The sequence below is a fragment of the Populus euphratica genome, unplaced genomic scaffold (genome assembly GCF_000495115.2).
Source record: "Populus euphratica unplaced genomic scaffold, PopEup_1.0 scaffold80.1, whole genome shotgun sequence".
In the NCBI taxonomy this organism is placed as follows: Eukaryota; Viridiplantae; Streptophyta; class Magnoliopsida; order Malpighiales; family Salicaceae; genus Populus; species Populus euphratica.
In genome coordinates this window covers 393051-405562 of record NW_011499960.1, presented here as the reverse complement: position 1 = coordinate 405562, position 12512 = coordinate 393051, and the positions used below count along the sequence as shown (strand labels likewise).

The 12512-nt window shown below is 31.2% G+C and overlaps 1 protein-coding gene and 1 pseudogene across 1 annotated transcript; one reads left to right on the top strand and one right to left on the bottom strand.

Annotated features, from left to right (window-relative positions):
• Positions 1 to 1248: 1248 nt before the first annotated feature.
• On the bottom strand, positions 1249 to 2482 carry LOC105138632 (mitochondrial uncoupling protein 5-like; annotated as a pseudogene).
• A 7533-nt stretch (positions 2483 to 10015) lies between these two features.
• LOC105138666 (uncharacterized) lies at positions 10016 to 11236 on the top strand. The gene has a single exon (XM_011044818.1). It carries the CDS (start codon positions 10016 to 10018, stop codon positions 11234 to 11236), a length of 1221 nt encoding a protein of 406 aa, XP_011043120.1.
• Positions 11237 to 12512: the final 1276 nt, after the last annotated feature.

Here is a 12512-nt window from a genome sequence, read left to right as displayed (position 1 = left end):
AAATACTGAGTTTTTAATAAATAAGTATTTAAAATTTTTACACTAAATATAATAGTTATGAAACTCGGTTTATTTTTTATTCTTTTATATTTAACTGATTGAATTTAATCATATTAATAAAATTATTAAATTTAATCAGATTAGTTTTTTTTTTCATATCGATTTAAAAATTAATTCAAGTTAGATTTTGAGTTTTAAATTTCTAGAGTAAACTTATTTAAAGCAGTTTTTTAATTGAAACAAAAATAAGTAATTCACTTACATCTCATGAATTGAAAGTAATGTATGGTAACATAATATTACTTAATCCTTCCAAAAAAAACATAATATTACTTAAGATTGCATTAACTTTTTAATATTAATAGGATTAGTGGCCACATCCGCAAGTTAACTCTGAGTTTTGGTTTGAAAATTAACAGAAAAGAAATGTGATTGTGGCTGTAGAATCACCCCACCAATAATGAGCGCTTTGGCATATTGATTCACGTGCAGCAAAGATATAATGCAGCATCATTGTTCAAACCATGGTGGTTGAGTTTTTCAAGCTCATGCTGCTAATGAAAACTTGCTGTAGAAGGGAGTTTGGTCCACCAAAATGGCTGATGAGATGCTAAAACCATGAAGATCATATGGCATCTGGGCATATCACGTCTGCATTGGAGGGTAAAAACGAATGATTGAGCTTGTTGGGACATCATTTTTGGCAAGCTGTATAATGAGCCTGAGATCTAATTATGATCCCATCTGGGATTATCATATATTTCTCTCCTTACATCCTAAGCTATGATGAACTTCATTCATGCTAGCATCTTGCTGTGCATGTGTTCCTGTTATGGCCCAACTTGGAGCGTAGTTTTGAAGTCCTAGCACCCTCGATTCGAAAGATGTTGAAGCTTGATTTTGGTCCAGTGGATGATGCTAGGGCTTGTGCCTGCCAAGGTCCAGCAAGTTTTCCTCCAAGAGCCCAGGACCCAAGAGGCTTAGGAATAGGGGAGTGGTTTTCAAACCAGGAAGAACGTTTGACATTGTATATTCTGTCTTTAAAATCTGGAAAGCTGAATACAAAGATTAGGAAGAGAAAAATAAGAAAGATTTTCATACTTGAGAGTATGATCTCTAAATCAGACTAGCTTATTGTAATTTTCAGTATATTTCACCAGTGATCATCACCACATGAGGAAATAGTATTGGATAACTGTAGTGGCCATTGTTCATCCATTAATGTTCAACCACACACTCTTAAACAAATAATGAAGGGGAAAAATTATATTGCTTCCAATTTGTAATCAAAGTTGAACAAATAAATCAATGAATATAGTGCTTGTTTCGCTGCCTTCAGTATAGATCAATCTTGATCGATTTTCATCATCGTAATAATTGATCAGAAATCTTTAAGTAATTTCCGAACTTGCTCTAATGTGACAAATAACACAATAGTAAAAGGTCCTTGCCTTGAAATTGTAGGGATAAAGCCCTTATACAAGGCCATAGGACCCTCTGCCTTGACAGTCTTCAGTGCACAATCTAATGCACCCTTATAGGATGGCTCAACCCCGGGCTCAACCTTCATGTTCATAACTCTAGTCTTGATCACATTAATAGGGTTTAAAGCAACGGAAGCCACAGAACTAGCCATAAAACTTGCTGCAACATGGGTGCCGATCCCATCACTCATTAAACCCTTCTCCAAGATCATCTCTTTGGCTTGATCATCAAGCTGTGACGTCGTCATAATCATCACGCGGTTGACTGTAAGACTTGAAACCCGTCACAGGCTAGCGACACCCTCCTGCTTTGACATTTGACTTAAGACATCGACAACACTCTTGTAGTTTCTACGCTGTTCAATCGGGAGACGTTCATCAGCCTGCATACAGACCATGGCTACATCAGCAGGGTTACCAACAGCAGTCCTAACAGCACCAGAGATTAGCCCAACCACGATCTTATATACAAGTGACATGATATTAGTATTTGGATCCATCCATTTATGTTTGAGGACATTATAAAGGCCCATACAGGTGGTGGAGTATAAGGTTTGACGAAAAATAGTAGCGGAGACATAAAAAAAAAGGACGGCAACACCCTCGGATTGGATGATATGGATACTAATGGAAAGGGGTCCCACACGGGGTGGAGAAGGGGGTTCTAAGGTGGTCAGTAAGGAAATGTTGGCAGTAGAGCTCAATGCAAAAGCAGGGCGATTGGATTGCATAGAACATAGAAGATAGATTTGGGATGTGGGATTCACCTTGAAGTTGCACACGGACCTTGATTAAATCTAAAAGGTGAGTGGAAGCACGCATTGATGGAGGCAATACCACCCTCAACAAAACCTTTCAAACCCATGATATAATTTCTAATAGGACTTTCAAGAGATGATGATTAAAGAAAGAGTTGAATTAATAATCTAGATTGATAAAGAGGTGAACAGAGTGAATATACAAGAGAGAGAGAAAGGAGAGATAAAAAAAAAATGGTGTGTTGATGAGTGTTAAGAACATAATCTATCCATGTTTATATAGAGACTAGACATCAAGAAAAAACACACAGACTTTCTTGAAAGCTGGACACGGCAATCTCTGTTCACATGTTGATTTGGGTTAGTGTTGTTCAAAGATACGTGTGTTTTACTGTTTAAATGTATGATGATATTTTGTGACTGTTGTTAATGACAGCCTCTGCAGACTGACATTTTGAAATATCACAATACCATTCAACTTTACAAGTAATCACTCGTTGAATTTTATGCAGCAGGTGCTTATGGAAGATGCTCTGTATTTCATGGAAGAGATCCAGATCTAAGTTCAATAAACCAATTTTCCTACATGCGGCTTTGAGATGGAAAAATCTCAAACTCTTCGTCAAGAAATCTTAAGTATTAAAGATATTTTTATTTAATATTAAATATAAAAAAATTAATATATTTTAGCATCACATCCCTTCAAAACTAGTAAATATGATCCTGAAAATTTAGTACTTTAGTGATTAGAGATTTTTTTTTTCCTTGCATTAACTATCCCTATTTTCATTTAATGATTTTAAGATGTCCCATGAATTCTTCAACCCTTATCATCCTCACCCTCTCAACCTTCTAGTGAACAGTACTGTTGATGAAGAAATTGACAGGCCATATAATTTCTTTTTTATTTTTGAATTTTGAGGATTTTTATTGAATTTAAATACTTCTTATAACTAACTCGGTAATTTTATGGGTCTATTTTTTGTTGGTTTTGTTATTTTTTTATTTAATTCTGAATTTTAATTTCAAAATTTGTTTTTAGTTATACTATTAATTCAAGGATTTAATAACGAAGAGAAGTGATATAATTTCTTATGGAATTTACGAACCTGATGATCAAATTACTTAAGAGTTCAATTTACGAGAGGGAAGGAACGTGGAGTCCTTGAAGGCTTCACGCCGCTATCTCACCTCACCGAGCCCATGCTGGCTCTGCTGTAAGACACTCTGCAGGTGGCTTTTGAGACTTTTCGGCACTCTTGGTTTCACTTTGACTTTTTAATTTTCTTTGGTTACAGTTGTTTTTATTTGTTTTTTTTTAATGCATCAAAATAATTTAATTTTTTTTTATATTAGTATACTAAAAAGATAAGAAAATATATATATATAAAATATTATTTTAAATTATTTTAAATATATTTTTAAAATAAAAAAACAAATACAATAATTTTCATGTTACAGTTTTTTATTTTTAAAGTTTAGAGTGGGAGCTTGATGCTATTTGCAGAATTATTTATGGCATATAAATTGTGGGTTCTATATGAAAGACTGTGTCTACATGCAATTGACCGCTTAATTAAAATATATTTGAAATTATGATAGTAATTTTATTTAGAAATATATTAAAATAAAATTATTTTATTTTTAAACATTACTTTTAATATTATCACACAAAAAATATAAAAATATATATAAAAAATTTATTTTAAATAAAAATATTTAAAATTTTAAAAAACATGATTTACATTGTATTCTATCGTAAAATCCTGTCGACATAAATAAACATAAATTGAATTTGAGGAAAAAGAAGCTTTGGAGTGATGTTAAACTTTTGAGGAATTTGAGGATTTTTCCTTTAATTTTTTTTTAAATAATATTTTGTTCCTTTTAATTTAACTGTTATAGGCTTCAGCTTAAACTTTTATTTATTTATATATTTATTATTAATATGGGTATCCGAATCAATTTTTATATATCTTTATTAATTTTATAAATTTTAAAATTAACAATAATATAAAATTTTAGTAACAATTATATTAATAACTCTTTTTATTTAATTTTTTTTTTAGATTAACGTGGGTGTTCGGGCCAGCTTACGCGCACCACAACTAATCCTACGGGCCCTGAAGTTAACGACCATGTAAGCCTCTAGTGGCCATCATATAAGCAACCAAGGACTCGAACCTGAGACCATAGAGGGAGCAAACCCCTTAGTCCCAAGTCTTTACCACTTAACCACCACCTAGATAATTTTTTATTTAAATTTTTGATTTAACATAATATTACTAGAAGACAAGATAAGAGAGATGAAGTTCTTGATTGTCCACGTTCTAATAATAAAACAATATATTCTTAAGTCTGAGAGGTGTTTAAAATTTAAAAAATGATTTTTTAATATTTTTAAATTAACATAATTTTAAAATAATTTTTTGAGTTAAAAACCCATGAACAATTTTCCAATGTTTTTAAAAAAATTATTTTTATAATATTTTAAATTATTTTAATATGTTGATCTTAAAAATAATTTTTAAAAAATAAAAAATTATTATTTTAATCATTTCAACATAAAAAATATTTTAAATAATAATCATAATTTCACTTTCAAGTATACAAATAGTCTCCCATTACATATGAAAGATTCATCTATTTTTTCCGATCACAAAAATAAAAGCATGACAAAATTTTCCATTTACACTAAAACAATTCAAGATAAACCCTAATCACCTCCACTACTTCAGCGCAAAATCTCGATTTTTCCCTATAAAAAAAGAACACCCAGCATCAGTTCCTTGTTCATTTCAATTTTCAGTAACACAGCGCCTTAAACCATAACTCTCCGAGCTTTATCTCCCTAATACACAAACAAGTTCAAATCTTCTCACCTTCTTAAACATAAATAACAAAGTCTCACATTTATTTTTTAATAATTATAATTTAAAATTTTTAAACATTTTTAAAAATTTATATAATTATAATTTTAAAAATTAATTAAAATACACACATTCATCATTCATCGTTAGAAATTAATTAAAATACACACATTCATCGGAACAACTACACTACATTGATTATAAAAAAAAAAACCTTAACTCAAAAGGAAAGAAAAAACCTTATATTATAAGAACACATATCCCAATACTTTCACCAGTAACTATGAAGCCACTTCACTATCGAAGCTTCTCTACTAACCCCCCCTCCCCCCCAATAAAAAAGATTAAAAATTTTCTATCCATCAAGTGAAACCCACCTTAAAAAACCCTAAATTACAACACCTAACCTGATAATTTAGTGAATTAAAAGACACCCAATAACAATCTCATGAACCCATATTAAAAAAACGAAACTTTTACAAATTATAATCTCAAATATCTATTTTTTTATGCACTTTCTCAGCAACCAAACAGGAAGCAATAAAATTCTGACTGAACCTGCAAGTCAGAATAAGTAATATAAAAATAAAAAAAGGGTTTTGTCGGAGCAGGAAGGGGCTAGGTAGCTAACCAGAACCAGTGCAGTGAACGGTTACGTTTTGACCAACAGTTGGTTTTGTGACCGGTTCCAGGTCTGATCACCTGCTACTCCACTCCCATGATTGTGTTTCTGTCAAGCTGCTTTGGTTTGCTTTTCTTGTCCTTTATCGCTGCTTGCTATTCATTGCCGGACTAGGGGCTGGCTGGGCCCGGAGCTTGGATTGCCGGTTTGTTTGGTTAATAAGTGATTTGATAAGCAACTTAGATTCATTTTAAACGACGTTGTTTTGAAAAGATTAAAAAAAAAACCTTGAAATTATAGTTTTGGATATAGTTCTTTTAAGAAAATTAGAGTAATTGACCCGCATAGATCTTATCTTAATATAACGAACTATGATTGCCCGACAAGTTATCAAATCAATATTTTTTTTAATTCTAAAAAAAAAAAAACTCAAACAAGGTTTCCACTTTCCAGTCAACCAGTCATCGTCATTAGCTAACCCATCATGCCATACCAAACTTATTAACCATGCGCATGGTATTAGTAAATAAAACTTGGCAGCATGTATTTTCTCAATTAATATTATCATTTATAATTATTAATTAACATTAACAATAAATTAAAACATTTTATAAAAGTACGGTAACAATAAATAATATTTTTATCAAATATTTCGCTTAAAAATCATGTCTTTTTTTTTAATCTTTGATTTTCTATATCAATATTTTTTTTATAATTTTATTTTTTAATGTTAAATTTGTTTTTTACTAGATTATTTCTCTTATGACATAAATTGTTGGTTTGAAGAGTTAACCTGGTTGATTAAGATTTTTTTAATTTAATTTTTTTTCAATTTTATTCTTTAATATTATATTAATTGAAAACTAAATTTCATGATTTATTTTATTTATTTTCATGACCTGAAAATAATGCTTAACAGGTTCATCTGAGTTGATATAAGTTATTTTTTGTTTTTTAATTAAATTTTATCATTTAATATTAGTTCAATTAGGGATAGAATTTCATAACCTGTTTTGACTTATTTTCTATGATAATATCTTGGTTTTATAGTCAAGGTTACGAGTTTTGGTATTTTAATCTCAGTTAAATTAAATAATTTTTTTAAGACGTTATCTTGCTCTCATGTCTTTTAACATTAGATTTGTTTTTTATTAGATTGTCCCCTTCTCATAACTCGGGTTACGGGTATGACAGGTTAATTATGTTGACTTATACTTTTTTAATTTCATCATTTAATATTATATTTAATTGAGAATTATGTTTTATAATTTATTTAGAGTTATTTTTTATGTTCTTTTTTAACTTATTTTTTTCAGTCTCATCTTTCAATACTAGATTGATTAAAAATTAAACTTCATAAATTTTTTTTTATGAGATAATCTTGATCTTATAACCCGAGTTATAAGTTTAACAGATTAATTCGAATTTTTTTTAATTATTTTTTTTTAATTTTATTTTTTTAATATTAAATTAATTAAAAATTAAGTTTTATAATTTATTAAATTCAATTGATACAGTTAAAATCTTCTTTGATTAGGAAAAAAAAAACATTAGCGATGTTTAAACATGCCTTCTATGTTAAAGAAAAATTTATCCCTACCACGACATGTCACTGATATAAAAAAAAAAAAAATCTAGAACATTGTTTTGCATTCAACCTAATCAAGCCACTGAAGGCATGCTAGCAAACTGGACATATTCAAGGTTTGGATCAACAACAAAGAACACAATAAGGAGAAAAAGGAAACAAGAAGATTATACACGCCACCAACTCTAAGATCAAAACCACCTAAAAAGGAAAGTCTCGGGGCTAACATTGGAGATGAGAAAAATTAGAAGCCTATCCAGAGATTGTGAAGGATTGAATTGGTAAGCTAATTGAGGATTGTAGGTCATTGAATCGGCAAGCTGATTGAGAATTGTAGGTCATCAAGGCAAGAATCATGGAGGAGAACTAATGGCTAGAAACTGGTGTATATAAAGCACACCAGGTGTTTATCAAAATAACCCAACAAAAAATTAACAGATAGAGTTACTTTCTCTATAAAAACTAGGGTTATGTGATCAAGCATGTAAAAAGTTGATCTTGCAAGACTACAAGGACAAAAGTTTGTATGGTTACAAAAAGAAATCAAGCAAGCAAGCAGTACAAACTCTCACCGTCATCCTCGAGGATTGGATTCCCTATGATTTTCAACCACCTCATCCTCCCTCTTGGTTGCCTTCGTACCTTACAATAGTCATCTTACAAGTTACCCAATCAAATCTAGGTATATTTTATTTTATCCAAAAAAGTTTTGTTTTATTTATTTTTTTTAAATTTATTTGTTTAACTCTAGACAAGTTTTTCATCAAATTTTAACCAAGATAATCAAGTCACGGATTAATTTATTAAATTATTTAAATTTAATTAAGTTAATTTTAAAACTTATTTAAATTAAAACTTAATTTTATCTAATTTTTGGATTAATTTTGTAAGAATCAACTTACCAAGTTGTGCCAAGTTTTATAATTATAAAAGATAATTAAGCACATCAATTAAAGCTTTTAAGGTGTTGGTTAAAAATATGATAATAATTACTTTTTAAAATATTTTTTTTAAAAAATATATTAAAATAATATTTTTTTATTTTTTAAAATAATTTTTAACATTAATATATCAAAACAATTCAAAAATATAAAAAATAATTTTAAATTAAAAAATTCAAATTTTGTTGAACTCCAATGAAAACAAAACCTCAAGGTCTATCAATTTTAACTAGATTTTAGCTAAGTTAACCAAGTAATAGATTAGCTTATTAAGTTAGTCAAGTTTAACCAGGTTAATATTAAAACTGGTTTGAATTAAAACTTAATCTAGATAAGTTTTTGGATTGAAATCCAAATTTATTAATTATAAAAGACAAGTAAGCAAAATAGCCCTTCAACACATTAATTAAGGTATTTTTGACCATAATTTTTACTTAAAAATATATTAAAATAATATTTATTTATTTTTATTAAATTATTTTGACATCAATAAATCAACATAATTTAAAAAATATATAAAAAGTTTTAAATAAAAAGTTTAAATTTTATTAAAATCCAATGCAAACACATCCCCACATGGTCTCCATAGAATATATCAGTTTAGAGAAACAATAAAGAGCAAACCATAATTTTTACTTAAAAATATATTAAAATAATTTAAAAATATATATAAAAATTTTTAAATAAAAAATTTAATTTTTGTTAAATTCCAATGCAAACACATCCCCCTAGAGTCTCCATAGCATGAGTTAATTTCAAGAAATAATAAAGAGCAAGTCATAATTTTTATTTAAAAATATATTAACATAATATTTATTTATTTTTATTAAATTATTTTTCATATCAATATATCAAAATAATTTAAAATTATATATAAAAATTTTAAATTTTTTTAAATTCTGATATAAAGACATCCTTATAAAATCTCCATAAGTTTGGAGAAACAATGAAGAGCAAACCATGAGATGCGTAAACTGCAAACTATAAAATGAATAGTCCAAAACCCATGCAATTACACAAATATAGTGATGGATGATTACTAATGATGATCAAAACACACGTAAGCTAGCAAGATTCAAGTCCCAATTCCAAGATTCCTCAATTAGGACACTTTTCTCACACGGCATTCTGAAAAAAACTAATGGAAGCAAAGAAAATCAAATCCTACAACTCATCAATCCAACGCTTAGCCTATCATTTCTGCGCCCCGAAGCCTATAAAACCAACACAACCACCTTTGTCCCCATTACTCTTAACGCCACACCAACAACAGGACAAAAGCTTGTTCACATTTGACTCTTCTCTCTCTTTCCCTCTCCTTGTAATCTCACATTTCATATTTCTGAACGACATTTGGGTGAGTTTTAGAAATCTGAAACGTGAATGGTTGGTTCTAATCTGATCTGGGTTTGGTGAGACAAAAAAGAAAAAAGAAAGAGAAAATAAGAGAGAGAGAGAGACAGAGAAAGCATGGAAATTGAGAGAATTAGGGAGTTGTTGCTCCTTTGGTGTAGAATTATAAGTAACCGTGTGGCCCTCGTGGGTGGAAACCATACAGCTTCCAGGTTTTGTACTCGCTAATGATCATTCTTTTCTTGTTGTGCTGGTTTCATTTCCTTCAAAGAATCAATCTTTGTGTTTATTCAAAGTTGTTGGCTTTTGCTACTTAGGAAGAAAGCTCGAGATTTTACTCCATTGTGGAATTAAATTCATTGTTTTGAGTGAGAAGCTAAGGTGGAAAGGTGAAAAAGGATGGAATCAGCCAGTGGGTTTTCGACCAAGGATCTAAATAAGATCATGCATTTGCACAATGGAGGGATTGGCTTAAATTCAGATATCATTTTGGTGCTTAAGCTTCCTGATTCCCAAGTAATGCGTGTTGTGTCTCGCTCGTTGTTTTTCGTTATGATTATTCTTGCATTGCCATTTATGGGGTCCATTTTACGGGAACTGAATTCAAGTTATTATCTTGACGTCTCTGGCTCTGCTTCAATTGATCTTGAATTCTTCGATTTGTTGTTGCAAGATTTGGCCAAGGAGGGCCTTATCAAGAAGGGCGATAAAGCTCTCATTGTTTTGTCCGGCGTTGGGGCTGTAGTTGATAGTTCAAGATTCTTGAATGTCAATGATATTGATTTCGTATCAGAATCTGATTTGGAGGAAGAAAGCTTGTTCCCGAATGCAACATTTGATTTTGCGTTGACATTGCACATTAAAGATGCAAAATTTTTAGATCGCATTGTGAAAGTTGGAGGCATTCTGGTTGCTCAATTGAGCAATGACCCCTCAAATGCTTTCCAAAAGACGCCAAATTATAGAGTTGTGTATCTTCGGCGATATGACTCAACCATCGTGGCAATGAGGAAAACGAGTTTGGTGAATCAGATAGTGAGTTCTTTGGCAAAGAGGCGGCCTTTGCAGCTAGCATTAGATGCTAAGAAAGAAGCATTGCAAGGCTTGGAAGATATTCTGCTTGAGCCGCCACGAAAGACTCTGGAAAAATCTAGAATGTACTTGAAGGGATTCAAATATCTTCCTGACTTGTTGGGAGATTCTTTAGAAGATTTCTCGCGTCGATTTTTCATTGATGCGGGCTCACAGGAGGAGGAGAATGGTGCAATGCTATGGTTTAATGAAAACTATCCAACCAGAAATCAAGACTTCGAGTTTCACAGCATAAACATGTTGTCTGAGGGAGTACCTGGGAGGGTGGCATCACCTGCTGATGTTTCAAATTGGTTGATGAAGAATGTGAGGGAAGATGAGTTCGTTGTGATGAAAGCAGAAGCAGAAGTAGCAGAGGAGATGATGAGGAGGAAGACAATTGGTTTGGTGGATGAATTGTTTCTAGAGTGCAACAACCAATGGCAGAAAGGGCAAAGGAAGAAGAGCAGGAGGGCTTATTGGGAATGTGTAGCACTGTATGGAAGACTGAGAGACGAGGGAGTTGCTGTGCATCAATGGTGGGATTGAAAAGGGAGACAAGACAGACCCTCATAGTTCTCTGTGTGTTTTGTGATTATTCTGCCATGTTTGGATAATTTCAGTCGTTAAACCTATCATATGAATCCACTAGATTCAATAAAGAACATAAGCAGTGGGATTTCTTGGTGTTGCGTTGTATAAAGAAGCACAGCATCTGTTTTGCTGCTGAGAGGGACAGGAATTGACAATTCTCCTTTCTCCTCTCTTTGACTCTTGTTATTATTCTTTAATATGTTGCCCTGTCTACCTTGTTCAGTCAACTCTATTATATTCACACAAAAGCTAAACACTATAGCCGTTCTCACAAATCACTGCGATTGCTTCCACGATTAATTATGCTGGCAGCAATTGCAAGAGAGAGTTGCGTGGTTTGTTAGCCACCAATTAATAGAAAATTAACATTAACAAAAAAGCTAAATTATGTGGAAAAAATACTCTAGGTACTCTTATAAAACACTGAATTTCTCCCACAATTGATTATGCTGGCAGCAATTGCAAGGGAGCCACCAATTAACACAAAAGCTAAGTCATAACTTTTTTTTTTATACACACACATATACACATATATGGGAGATAAGAGAAGATTTTTACACGGGTTGGAAAATTAGAGTTTCTTCAAAGCAATCTCATTGTAGTTTAATTCTCTACTATATTCCACGTAATTGCTTACATCCGCATTTAACTACACCAGGTTATGCTATGAAACTGCTCCATCTTATTCCAAGGACTCAAGACGACTTATTATCTCTTTTTCAATGTGGTTGCTACTTCACAACATCATCACTTACGCCACCATTGCCAAATAAGCCCTTCAAGCATAGGTCCAGAGTCGTAGGTGACACATGCTGACTCATATTGAATTAAAATGCTAGAACCCTCTTCTTTCCTTTTTATCTAGGGAGACTATCATGGTGGAGAGATTGAGAGAGAAATTGAGGAAGGATAAGAGGAAGAGAGAAATTAGAAGGAAAAAAAGGGGTGTTTATAGAAGATGAAGAGGAAAATAAGGAAAGAAAGGGGGAAGGAAAGGAACTAAAAAATTTAAGATGACAAATATTACTCAGAACTATGCATTAATAATATCAACACACCACCTTCAAAGATCAGCAAAGGGTGAGTAAAAGAGATGACAATCATGATTTTCGAGTTGCGCTATGGACAAACAAGGGCTGGCTTCCATTTCAATCTAAGAAAATATATATTTAGAAAATTACGTTTGAGGTTTTAATATTCAATGTTAAATTTTTTTAAAACAATGTATATT

What these genes read in the sequence shown, in the direction of transcription:
- LOC105138666 (XM_011044818.1), top strand. Translation starts at nt 10,016, where the DNA reads ATGGAATCAGCCAGTGGGTTTTCGACCAAGGATCTAAATAAGATCATG.